Here is a 12909-nt window from a genome sequence, read left to right as displayed (position 1 = left end):
TACAGAGCAAATTAGTTTCTCATTAAACAATTAACACACATATTGTTTTGTGACATTGGTTGCCAACCCCACGATGTGTCAATATTCAATATTCTTCCCTTCTCGACTTTGGGTTCCCCATTACCAGCTTTCCTGTCCCCTCCTGCCTTCTTGTGGGACAATATTTTTTAACACAAAGTGACACCCATATCAACCTGTCTTTTATTTGAGTACTTTTATCATTTACATCTTTAATCTATACAGAAATCATTCTGTGTGAGATGCAGTTGCAATTAAAGAATGCGATACTGATGGCCCATTGGTGTATTTTATATTATTTTTATAATCTGGTTGCTTAAAAGTCCTCTAACTTCTTATGCCAAAGAATGAATTTTCTCGGCTCCTTTCTACTTTTTAAAAAAATACTGCTCGAATCACTCTATTGGGTCATAAGAGTAAAAATTCTGGCAAGGAGTTATATACAGGGTCTGTTTAATATTTTATGTTGGTTGTTTTAGAGTTTATTAAAAGGTCTATTAAAGTTTTAAAACAAAAAGCAAAATTTTCCAAGTTTTTGTTTTTAACAGCATTTCCAATATGCATCCATAAACAAAAATGTTTATGTTCTTTGTCTTAGTAATTCCACTAATAATCTGAATTATATTAAAAAAACTAGTAAATTGTAACTGAAAAAGACACTACATGCTCAATAATGTAGCTGTAATTTTATACATAGACTGTCAAGAAATAAAACTAAACATACAACAATACGAGATGTTATACAGTGATTAAAATAATTATGAAGACTATTATACAACATGGAAACATGATGTTATTGCTTAAGAAAAAGAACTTAGCAGTATATACGAATTCCTTGTCTATTAGTTTTTTTTTTTTAAATAAGACCTAGGCTGCTAATCAACAGGTCGGCAGTTTGAATCTACCAGGATTTGATTGACTGGTTTATAATAAATCAAAGGTATCTTAGTTTTCAGGAAAACTAGACTGCTTTCCATTTCCCAAATATACATGAGCTAAGGATACCTGTCTTAAAAACCAAGAGTTATCAACCATAGAGGTGAAGCACACTGTAAGTCATAAGAAACGTGCTAGTAAAAGCAGTTAAGTACGTGAATTTAAAAAAGGTACCAAACCAAAAAACTCACTGCCATTGAGTAGATTCCAACTCATAGTGATCCTACAGGGCAGAACTGTCCCATGGATTCCCAGGCTGTAATCTTTACAGAAGCAGACTGCCACATTATTCTCCTAAGGAGTGGCTGGTGGGTTTGAACCACCAACGTTTCGGTTAGCAGCCGAGCACTAAACCACTGCACCACCAGGCCTCCTTAAAAAGGCAAATAAGGCCAAATTCAAGATTATTTTTAGAATAAGTCACTCTCACTCACTGGCATTTTTCTATGTTTCCTTTGTTGGGAGAAAAAGTGGAGCTGCAACTAGACAGCACTGTGCGAGCAACAGTATGGGGTGCATCAGATACAGACCCACACTCTAGAGGCACAACTGAATTAATAAAAAACAAAACTTTGAATGGAATATACAAAAATGCAAACAATTATTGTGCCAGGATGGTAGAATTATATTTTCTAAATATAATAATTTATTAACTAGAGGAAGAAAGGGACAAGAAAAAAAAAAAAAGGGGAAGAGAGAAAGAAAGGAAGAGTTCCAAGTGGTTAGTCTTGCTTACTTATTTAGGCATGATCACATAGCCACTCTGAGGACTGAAGTGCAAAGGGGAGCATTCAGGGGACAGACCTTGGGGTGTGATGCAGATTGTGAGAAAGTGGTATGCTGAAGTGTAGAAAGTCTGTGCTTTAGAAAAGATGCTGGTGCCAAGGAGGCTGTGCAGGGAACCTTGGATTGCTGCTGAAAATATCACAACTATTTCTGGACATAAAATTACCTGCTGTATCAGACAACGTTTATACAAATTTAAAAACTGTGCAGTACCCAGTTAGCTCAAAGGTTGGTGACAAAGTAATCGCAGCAGTCCAGGCAGAGGGAGAAGATATGGCAAAGCCAGTCAGCTACAGAAGAAATGACTCCGTCACTGGCATCTTGTGGGCCAAGCATGTGGGATCCTGCTGAGGCAGAGGAACCAGAGCACCCTGTTCACGGCTCTGCTCCTTGACTCAGCCAAAGGTCTGTCTGGATTGTCCAGTGTAGACTGGAGTACTGGAAAAAACTTTGTGGAGATCTCTGAATTTACAAATATTTTAATCTCTTAGATAAAACCTGTCAATAGGAATGCAATTTATTTTGTAATCTGTAAATTGTGAAAATATTAAACCCTAGCAATTATCACTGCTTTTGGAGGTAAAGTCTCTATAATTTATGGATCCTTAGCATATAGTCAAGCTCTTTAGCACAGTAATTTAATAATGAGAATAAAGCTGATTATAATCTAATAGTATGACTATCCCTACTCTCAGGAATTAGGACATGTGTCTTTGTATTAACGGTCTTACAAAGTTTCAAAAAACATTGCTTAGAATACATACTCTTGGCCTTCTTTTGGAAACCCTAATGGCGTAGTGGTTAAGAGTTCGGCTGCTAACCAAAAGTTGGCAGTTCGAATCTACTAGGTGCTCCTTGGAAACCCTATGAGACAGTTCTGCTCTGTCCTATAGGCTCGCTGTAAGTCGGAATTGACTTGATGGCAATGGGCTTTTTATTTTTATGGCCTTCTCTTGTCTCTATATGCGATGCCATAATCTTCCTTTCTACACCTTTCTCTTTACCTTCCTATAGCTTTCTTTATCAATATGGTCATAAGAACAAAACCATTTATTTTGCTGTGGGCAGAGATTCCTGTGGAAGTTGAATCAAGATAGTGGAAAGCAGCCTAAAGAAGCTTTATTTATTTATTTATTTTAATATGCTCACTTCCTAATATTCCAAAGGCTTATGCTGATTTTTAGCATGATGAGTAAAATCAACCAGTTGCTGTGGAGTTGATTTTGACTCATGGTGACCTCATGTGTGTCAGAGTAGAATAGTGCTCCATATGGTTTTCAATGGGCTTTTTCAGAAGTAGATTGCCAGGCATTTCTTCTAAAGCACTGTGAATAAGTCCTTATCTTCATGGGTAACAGACATGCATGTACATATATGCATATGTATCTATATACAAAACTCACTGCCGTCGAGTCGATTCCAACTCACAGTGACCTTACAGGACAGAGCAGAACTGCCCCATAGGGTTTCCAAGGAGCGGCTGGTGGATTCGAACTACCAACCTTTTGGTTAGCAGCCAAGCTCTTAACCACTGTGCCACCAGGGGTGCATCTATATACAAGTATACAATATACAAACAGATAGCTTAAAATTTTTGAGATTGATCTTTTCTCCGGATTAAGAATCCTTGCTACAAAAAATGTTTAGGAAAGCTGGTTTGTGAGATAAGTTTTATGAGCTGCCTTAGTGCATTTATAAAATTTCTAAGTGAGAAAAAGAAATCTTACCCTTAGTTGTGACTTTTCACCAAATATGTAAAGGGCTGCTTGGCGTTTCAAGAGCTGGTTTTGTAGGTAGGTGCTGTTACTAAAGGAGGTCGGGTGATCCTTGCCTGCCAGCCGGGCGCCAACATCAATGAAGGATGTTGGAGAGCTGATCAAGCGAGTGCTAGACCGAAAACTTGCCCACACACCTTCACAAAAGCCAAAAGAGTTGAGTGAGATGATCTGATGTGGGAACGCCACTGAATACAGAGATAAACGCATGTTCACAAGGTACAGTTTGAGCGGTAATAGCCTACGTTCATTAGTCTAGTAATGATGGACCATTGCTATCATTTGCAATTTACTTTTACAACATCTAAGCATTATTCAAACAGCATTTTCAAATCACACAATCTTAGGGTTGGCAGAGCCTTGGCAGTCACCAAGCCAATCCTATTTTGATATTTTAATACACATTTACCATTTTAAGTAAGTATTGGAATCATAGAGTGCACTGACTAAAAACAACAACAAAAAAATGTAGGCGGGGGCAATAACGAAGTCTAGGGAGAAGAAAGCTGAGTAAATCAATTTCTTACGTCCTCATGAAAGAAGTAAGGAACATTCACCTACTTCATACAGTCAATTCAACAAGAAATCTAAATTAAGAAATAAACTCCAAATTTACTAAACCTACTTAAATCTGAGGCTGGCTTTGGAATTCACATTTGTGTATCATAACAAAATGATATAATTCTAAGTTAGCAGAGACATATTATGGCCTTTTCTCTCTCAATCTCCATGAAAAATAGTAAGCAGTTATAAATTTAGTAATGTGCACAGAATCTTAGAAGGATTAAAATGTACAGTCAGAAGCAGACGTTTTCTAAGAGAAAGGTCAAGCTAATTTGTTAGAAGAATCTGTTATATTAATTCAAAAAATCAATAATTTCTATATGAAAATGAGACTGTTAAGTAATAAATAGCCAAATACAATGGTAAATACTAATTTACAAATTTGAATAACACTGTAGCACCTTCAAAGCAAGAGTTCCTTATACCTATCACTGTGGTGTTCATCTCAGTAGTGGGGTGACAGGGGTATAATACGTTGTTACTGCTCCCCTAAAATGGATTTTCTTCTCTAGATTTTGAAATGCTCTTCACTCTTTGACAAATGTTACATCAAGCCATGTTTCTAGATGACTATATGCCACCATGATAATGTCACATCTGCCTCTCTCCTTATAAGCATTTATGGGGTCAGAAGATCAGTTTCAAGAAAAAGTTTTCTAGGTGATTTTTTAAGTTTTTTATTTTTTTAGGTGATTTCTGGTTAACATGGATGGATCTTTTTATATAACCCATGAGATTTGCTTAGGTATTATGTCAAGTGTTGATTTTTTAAAGCTTCTATAAATGGAATCACAGAGGAAATTCAGAATGTGGATGAGCATAAAGGATATAATTTGACAAACAAATGTGGAAAAAATCACTTACAACATGTACGCTTTCATATGAAGATGGTTAAAAACAAAGTCATACATCAGGACAGATAATACAGTACCTTGATCATGGACTCTTCCCTTAGCTGAAGGTTTGGGATTTGACTGAGTAAAACATTTATCTCTGTACTCAAGCACTGGCAGGTAAGATTAAAGACAGAGGAGCAATGAAATGTATACAGCAGCAAACATCAGAACAGATTGAATAAGGGAAGAAATAGGTTATTTAATTTTTAAATTAAATTAACAGAAGGGAACTCATAAAGATAGAAGATTCAATTAACAAAAAAAAAGCTGCAGTCACACACACCAAAAAGATGAATTGAGTGCCTGTTAATGAAATTTCAGCACCTGTTTATAAATACTAAAAGCACAATGAAATCGGCAGCACAGCAGAAGGTGCTATTAAAAACTTATACCAAATGGAATAAGCTTTTGGAGATTTTAAATGAGTTGGAATCAAATTTATACAATAAAACTAATGAATGTGGGGGGTGTAAATGCTAGGAATACATTGGCCCTTAGGGTTTCAGGAAGTTGACTGATTGGCAAATGCTACCTGTTGGATAACACATTTGTTCTTTGAGCAAGGTTATCATACCAGGAAACGATGAAAGCTCTAGCAACCATTTGGAATAACTAAGGGCATGTTTTTGCAATAGAGCATTATTAAGCTTTGCCACACAATCTTCCTTCTCTTTTTTAATCTGACAGTTAGTTATGATAACTAGTAGATAGTTATAAGCAGCAAAGTCATGACCTTGTGACAATACCCAATACCACTAGTACTACAGCTTATTATGACTGAAGTAATGGCTTCTCCTAAAATTCCTACTTGCACCAAAATGATAAGCAGTAATTAGAGATACTTTTGTAATTTGAGTCATCTATCTATCTATGTATTTTTTTCTCAACAAAAAGAAAGTGCTTCTTGACTAGGGCAAAATTTACCTGGCAATAACAAAACTGGTTAGCAGTAAGTTACAGTCAAATTATTTCCTGAGCAAAGGAATTGCTCAAGTCAATTAAGGAAAATGACTTTTTATTTATTCAGGATGTCAGACTTCAACAGCAGTATTACTGAACTGTAGACTGCAAAATTGCACAGTAATTTGATAAAAGAAAAACCATTAAAAGTGATTTTTCACTCTTGCTTCACTCTTGTGAAGGCAGGAAATAAAGGGCATTGACCGCTTTAGGCCATGAGTGGCCAAAGGGGGTCTGAAAGCTACAGTCTGTAGGGGCACTGACTCACGGCACGCAGATAACGTTACCGCAGGACAGAACAAAGACCTGGACAGCATGGCAAAGGCACAAAGCCTCTGTGTGCTAGTCAACTGTTCTCCTTTCTGACACAGTTCTGTTTTCTTATTGGAATATGGGTATAGTCAATCTTCAGCAGTTCCTGATTAGGTAATACCGTTCTCTGAACATGTCACACTTTCTCATGCTAGTTCCTCTGCCTGGGATGATTTTAGCCATTCTTTACCTGACAAGCTCCTATCCCTTAAAATCCAGGTATAATGCAAAATCCGAATGTCCGCCAACAATGTTGTAGAGAGCTCTATTTGCACTCTTACCACACTGCATTGTGATTGTTTGCACATTCTTTTACTCAACTAGATTGTGTGCTCTCAAGGGCAGAGACCTAATCATTTTTATTCTTATATCCACCCTGCTATATAGTTAAGAGTCTGATACATGCCCCCAAACATTTGTTGATTATTTTCTTTTTGCAAATTAATACATTGTGAGCTGTGGTATCCCTCTACTATAGCTTCAGCTCAATTATTTGCACTGAAAGAGTGAAAGAGGGGTATTAAATATAAAAGATTAAGCATTTCCCTAAATAGAAGCTCATTAATGAAAAACTGCCAAGTACTTATCACTTAGCAGAAAGTCAGCAATGAGAAAATGCCAATATTGATATGGGACCAGCAAAGGGCTTTGACAATTATAATTCTATCTGGAAGGCAGGTTAACCAAAGGAATTGCACTACTGCATTGCTGGCAGTGAGGTATACTTAGATTTTCTGACTGACTAGGTATAAGTATTTGTCCTGAGCATAGTATACCTATTAAGGGTCTAGAGTAGTATTTTCTAAACTGCAGGATCCCCCTTGACGGATTGTTAAACCATTTTAGTAGGTCAAACCAATATTTTTAAAAACTAAACAGAATTAAAAATATGTACACTGCATGTGATGTAGATGAATATTGTTTCATAAAACTTTTGTTTTAGCATATATACATTTAGCACTGTGACTTAGTACTACCTGAATTGTGATATGAATATGTGTGCATACATTTAGGATGCAAAATGTATTTCTTACTGTGGGTCATGATCAAGAGAGTTTGAAAATTATTGGCCTAGACCTAGACCATATACCATTTATCTTCCTGCCTCTTAGGCCAGTGAGGAACATCCTGGCTCAAGGCACTCTAAATGCAAATATAAACTTTGCCCCTATTTCAGCAGAGTGTTAGTTAACAGTAACGGTAAACACCACCACCATAATAATGACAAGTAATGTTAACTGAGCTCCTACTATTAGCCAGTTGCTAATATATTAAATGTTTGCAAGTGAAGAGTTAAGAAATGGGGTAAAAGAATGGGATTTGTGTTTCTGCATCCTAGAGCTTGAAACACCAGAAAAATGGGCACCAGGTTAGGAGAAAACACCCATCACAAGGAAACACACTAAGTCAACTGTACTTTTCAGCAGAAAATACTTGGGAAGAGTGTCAGAAACAACAATTATATCCAAAGATATACATAGAATGGATAATAAATTAAATAGGAGCTCTTAACCCAAAGAGGTAAATATAGACTTCCAGGTATCTTTGAGATTAGCAAAGAATGGATTCATGATTAGAATATAATCATTAGCTATGAGCCATTTTTTTTATGCGCCTGAGGCCAATATAAACGTAGAGAAATACTGTTGTTGAAAAAACTAGGTGAAAAATCCATAAGCCTTAGGTATCAACATAAAAGGACATTTTTGAAGCTAAATGGAGGAATGAATAACGTTTCCAGTGAAGTTTACAAAGGCAAAACACAACAGCAAACCGTGAGGTGGGAGGGCTTCAACTAACCAGACATCTGCTGGAAGTTGCACTCTACTAAAAGTAGAACGGAAAATTACTGACTTAACTTGCTGACAATATAAACTTTCAGATGGTAAATAAAGCAATAAGGGGAGCTGTAACCTTGAACCAAATTCTGACAAGAAAATAGAGTTCTTAGCACTAGAAGTAACAGGAACCTTAGGAGACTAAGAAAGAAATGATGAGAAGAAGGAAGTTTGTATCTTAAATTTTAAAACAACGGTATATTAAAAAATTCACAAAAAGCTATATATGATCCTATGGCTTCACACATTAATTAGGAGGATGACTCAAGAAGATCAAGAAAGCTCTTAGGAAACCCTGCAATGGCAGAAGGTTCTGATGAGGAAGAAAATAAACATCCAAAAGGAAATAAATTGGAAAATAAACATCCAAAAATAAATAAATTAGAAAATAAAGTACCCAAAGAACCAACATGACTGTCAGGAGATGAGCAGGTAGTCCTGGATTTCAAGAGCAAAAAAAGTGGATTTTATAAAATAGAGCTTTTATGTTGACCCTAAACCAAATTCTAGACTGGATTACTAATGGCCTATTTTTTAGTACTCAGGAAAAAGCACTAGTTCCTGTAATAAATCATGCCAAACTAACCATATAATCTTCTGTGATACAGTTAACAGGCTGAAAGATTGGCAAATATTGAATTAAAAAAACTGGCAGAGATTTAAAAATGCGAGCCAGGTGAGAGTTTTACGAGGAGTGTGCATAGTCATTATAGATTAACAGATGGATGTCTTTCTTCAGGGAGGTTTTTACTTTATGTATGCTGCAGGCCTTTGTCCTTAGCTCTAGCTTGTTCAACATATTCTTAACAAATCACAGGAGAACAGTGATCAAATCTACGAGATAACAAGAGGCTTGGGAAAACAGCTAATGCACTGGTAGACAGAATCCAAAGGTCTAAAATAATAGTACATATCCAAGAATATGAAATCTTATAAGTATAGTACAGAGTACACTTAGGTCCAAAAGCTACCTCTCAAAGCCAGGATGTTGTTAAGGTAACAGTGAAACAAACATAGGATTTCAAATAATATTATCTCCATATGGGTCAACCTAGTGATGGGGCTGTCCCCATAGCTAACGGAATCTCAGGCTGCATGCACCTAGAGTGCTGGGCTCAATTCTGTGAAGAGACCACAGAATGACAAGGATGGTGAGTGAACTACGATCATGTGAATAAGGGATGTTTAGAGTTAACTAAAGAAGAGAGAAAACATGAGAATGATCTTCAAATCAGAAGCGCTACAGTTGGGAGATCAGACTTATTTTGTAATTTACGAAGGCAGAGCTAGGGCCAATGTGTAAAAGTTACATGGTGGCAGATTTTAAGATCAATATGAGAAAGAATTTTCTAACAAATAAACAAACAAACTAAACCAGTTGCTGACTAGTCATTTCCAACTCATGGTGACTCCATGTGTGTCAGAGAAGAACTGCTCCATAGGGTTTTCAAGGCTGTGATCTTACGGGAACAGATTGCCAGGCCTGTCTTCTGAGTTGCCTCTGGATGGGTTCGAACCACCAACCTTTCAGTTAGTAGTTGAGCACTTAACCATCTGTACCGCCCAGGGACTCCTTCTAACAAATAGAGCTGCTTAAAACACAGTGGGCTACTTGTAGGAAGAAATGAGTTTCCCATTACTAACGATGTTCAAGCAGAACCAAGAACACTAATTTGGTATGTTTTCAAGGGGATTTGGAATTGTATGGGAGTGAGAGGAAGAGTCCAGGATTCTGTGACTTCACTGTGAAGCAGGAGAATGTTACAATCAAGAATATCATTCTATCTTATCCTTTAAACTAGCATTTCAGAAGTCAGGAGTAAAATAACAGGCATAGGAGACACAGCCCTTGGGTCTGCTACCACTTCTCCCTAGCTGTCTATACTTCTGTGATCAGTCTTTCTACCCTGCAAACCTGCAACATCATGGCATCCTCCCAGGGTGGACTTGTCATTCAGATGTGCGCCCTTCATCTCCAGAAGCTTCACAAACTCATTAATATGTAAGACATCAGCAATTGTTACACCTCTGGTCCTATGAAGTTAAACTCATCTGTCACTACACTAGTAACGAATTTGGTCATTCATTTGGAAAACGGTAATTAAGAACAATTGGAACAATAATTAGTATCTACTATCTGGAACAATTAATGTTTTCTGTTTTTAAGCTTATTATCAGTGCTCAGTCATAAAATCAATCTTACTAACCTCCTCGAGCAAAGCTATTGGATGGGTTTACATCCAAATGTCCTGGCACTACCTGCTTAAGCACAGTGGACATTCTTGAAGTTCTCCTTTCAGTCCCTAAAGTCAGCCAAAAAGAAGAACAAAAACCATGTCGTTCAGGTTAACATTACTCAAATGACAAAAAGTTATCTTCATGTGTAGCATGTCTAATTGGTGCCAAACATTGTACTTTTTAAGTACCCAAAGCTTTATTAGAGATAACAAGGCAATGTTATTACTTCATCTGAGATAACACACATTTGCAAGATTATAGAGAGTTAGGTTTGGCAAAAGCAATCAGAGAATTTAATGATAAATGAAGCAGGGCATGCATGGTGTTACTTTACAAGAAAAGCCACTTTCTGCTTATGCTGAGCTAATTCAAATAGCTGATTAAGCCAAGAAGACCAGCTTTTCAAGTCACATGCTCCTGTGTCTAACACATTAGGGTTACCTCTACATGAACCCTTTGGGGTTCCATCACATGATAACTGAAACAGAATATTAGTACAAGTCTTAATGGCTTCATTCAAATCTAGTGAAAACAAACTGTACGGTGAATCATAAAAGGCTGCAGAAATTTGAGGAATTTCAAACTTATACATGATGATTTCAGTGGATATATATCTAATAAACATATGTTTAACTTATACATTCAACTTCTTAATAATATATTAAAGTTTATATAAAACAGATCTGGGGGAAAAACCCTGGTGATTTTATTTATGTTTCCCACCACCTCTCTTTCTTTTACTGTTTTAAAAAGGAAATAACTGAGTCTCTAAATTTGGTTACCATTTACTAGATATTAATAGTGGTACCCTGACTTCTCAATATAAGGAATTAAAATTATACAGCCCTGTAGGTAAAACTTCAAGGGGTCATGTTAAAGGAACAGGGCAAATAATTAAAGAGATTAACTCTAGAACAGATCTGACCCTTTCATAGTTGTCAAGAAAAAAATTATTACCAAATCTTACCTGGAGATAGAGCAAGTGCTGGCTTGACAGTAAGGGTGTTGTTACCATTGAGTTTCTGATGGACTGAAACTGCACTCAGTAAGGCTTGCAAGTACTTTTCTTGTTCTATGCTACTGAAAGATTCTAAAGAAGAGGTAGGAGCTATAAAAGGAAAAGATATTGAATAAAATAAACCGTCTCTATGTCAACAAAACAAGCATATATATACATATATATAGTTATTTGGGCTTATTCTTTGCCTATACATTCTTCAAGTTACCACACCCAAATGTAGAAACCAGTCCCGCTTAAACGTCCAATCTATTAGGTGGCTAATCCTCCTATGATGCTGGTTTCACCACACCTACTTCTTGACTGCCTCAAACTTCTCCCAGAAAGAGCCCAGGGTCTGGAAAACAAGCACAGGGCTGTCCTTCCAAGCACAGGTGTATAGTTTCTCATTATCCAAGCAACTAAAAATGAAGACTTATAAAAGAAAATGACCCTGTATCTTCTTCCTTAACCATCCTGCCCATCTACTGTTCGGGAGCAGAGGATGGAAGGGGGTTCCCTTGGCATCCCAGAAAGGGAAGAGGTAAGATTTTCCAATACCAGTAGCTTTATACAAATTCTGCTACACAGGCCTAACAGGTGACATACACTTGTAGGAATTTGTTAAGGGGAGGGTAGAAGATAGTCGAGAGAAGATAGGAGCAACTACTGCTAGGTGCTCTGGTGCTTCTAAAAGAGGGAAAATAAATATACACAGATGGAAACAAATGTGGTGCAATTTTAGGCTTTGAGGGCATATGAGTCTGGTTTGCATGGAGCAAAAGGCAATCACTGAAGTTGGCCCATGCAATTGGGGATAGGCTCACTAAGACAATAGAGAGTAACAAATTTTCTTGCAACCTAAACAGGAAATAAATAATTAACATTATTATATTTTATCAAGATGCCATCGGTGATAAGATCACGGTTATTTTATGTACTAAGAAGAGAAAAACACTCTGCCAATAAAACTATGACACAATTCTTTCTTGTCACATCAATTGTAAGAAGCACCCCAGTTCCAAAGATAGTAAAATGTGAACAAATGCGTGAGCTGAAATATACAAAATACGGTAAGTTTATATTAAATTAAAAAAAAATCAGAAACCAGTGAAATAAAATAGTTTGAATTTCTTCTAACCAAAGGCTCAGTGATATGCTCATCCCTGCTCCTGAAATAATTTGTTCCATTATGTAACTTACATATACTTGCACTCTATTACTCCCAACATGTGGTTTGGGAGGATTCCTCTCGGAGGAAACGGTTGAAAGCCAACTGCCTTTATTTACATCTGGGTTGAGACTCCAAGCCCAGGGGGATAACAGAGTTACCTGGGTGCTGATCTCCTCAGCTGACTGATCAAAGACATATGGAGGGAAATGGAGGAGAATAAGGAAGAAAGATCAAAGAGCATATGGTTCTACCTGCTGAAACCATAGAACTTGATTTATCTCATTTCCAAAAGGGAAAGAACATAGACATCCCCTAAATTGGATCTGATATCTTAGTGGTCAACTGTTTAATTTTATTCAGCTTCTATTATGAACTACTAGTTATGGGAAAGATCAGCACAACATAGCTCCTTACT

General features: G+C 36.8%; 1 protein-coding gene across 6 annotated transcripts in view; it reads right to left on the bottom strand.

Moving 5' to 3' along the window:
* The window catches only part of SBF2 (SET binding factor 2), a 518200-nt gene that overhangs the window by 44695 nt on the left and 460596 nt on the right, over window positions 1–12909 (bottom strand). For 5 of the 6 annotated variants that reach the window (XM_064288443.1, XM_064288439.1, XM_064288440.1 and 2 more), the window contains 3 exons: window positions 11291–11431; window positions 10293–10388; window positions 3468–3652 (listed from right to left, as the gene is read on the bottom strand). In XM_064288443.1, coding sequence (XP_064144513.1) covers window positions 3468–3652; window positions 10293–10388; window positions 11291–11431 — 422 coding nt within the window. The remainder of the gene's footprint in view (window positions 1–3467; window positions 3653–10292; window positions 10389–11290; window positions 11432–12909) is intronic. The other variant, XM_064288442.1, reaches the window with a different exon arrangement.

This window comes from Loxodonta africana, chromosome 7 (assembly GCF_030014295.1).
Source record: "Loxodonta africana isolate mLoxAfr1 chromosome 7, mLoxAfr1.hap2, whole genome shotgun sequence".
NCBI classification, from domain to species: domain Eukaryota; kingdom Metazoa; phylum Chordata; class Mammalia; order Proboscidea; family Elephantidae; genus Loxodonta; species Loxodonta africana.
The sequence above is the reverse complement of the archived record's forward strand: the minus strand, read 5'-3'. Positions and strand labels throughout refer to the sequence as shown.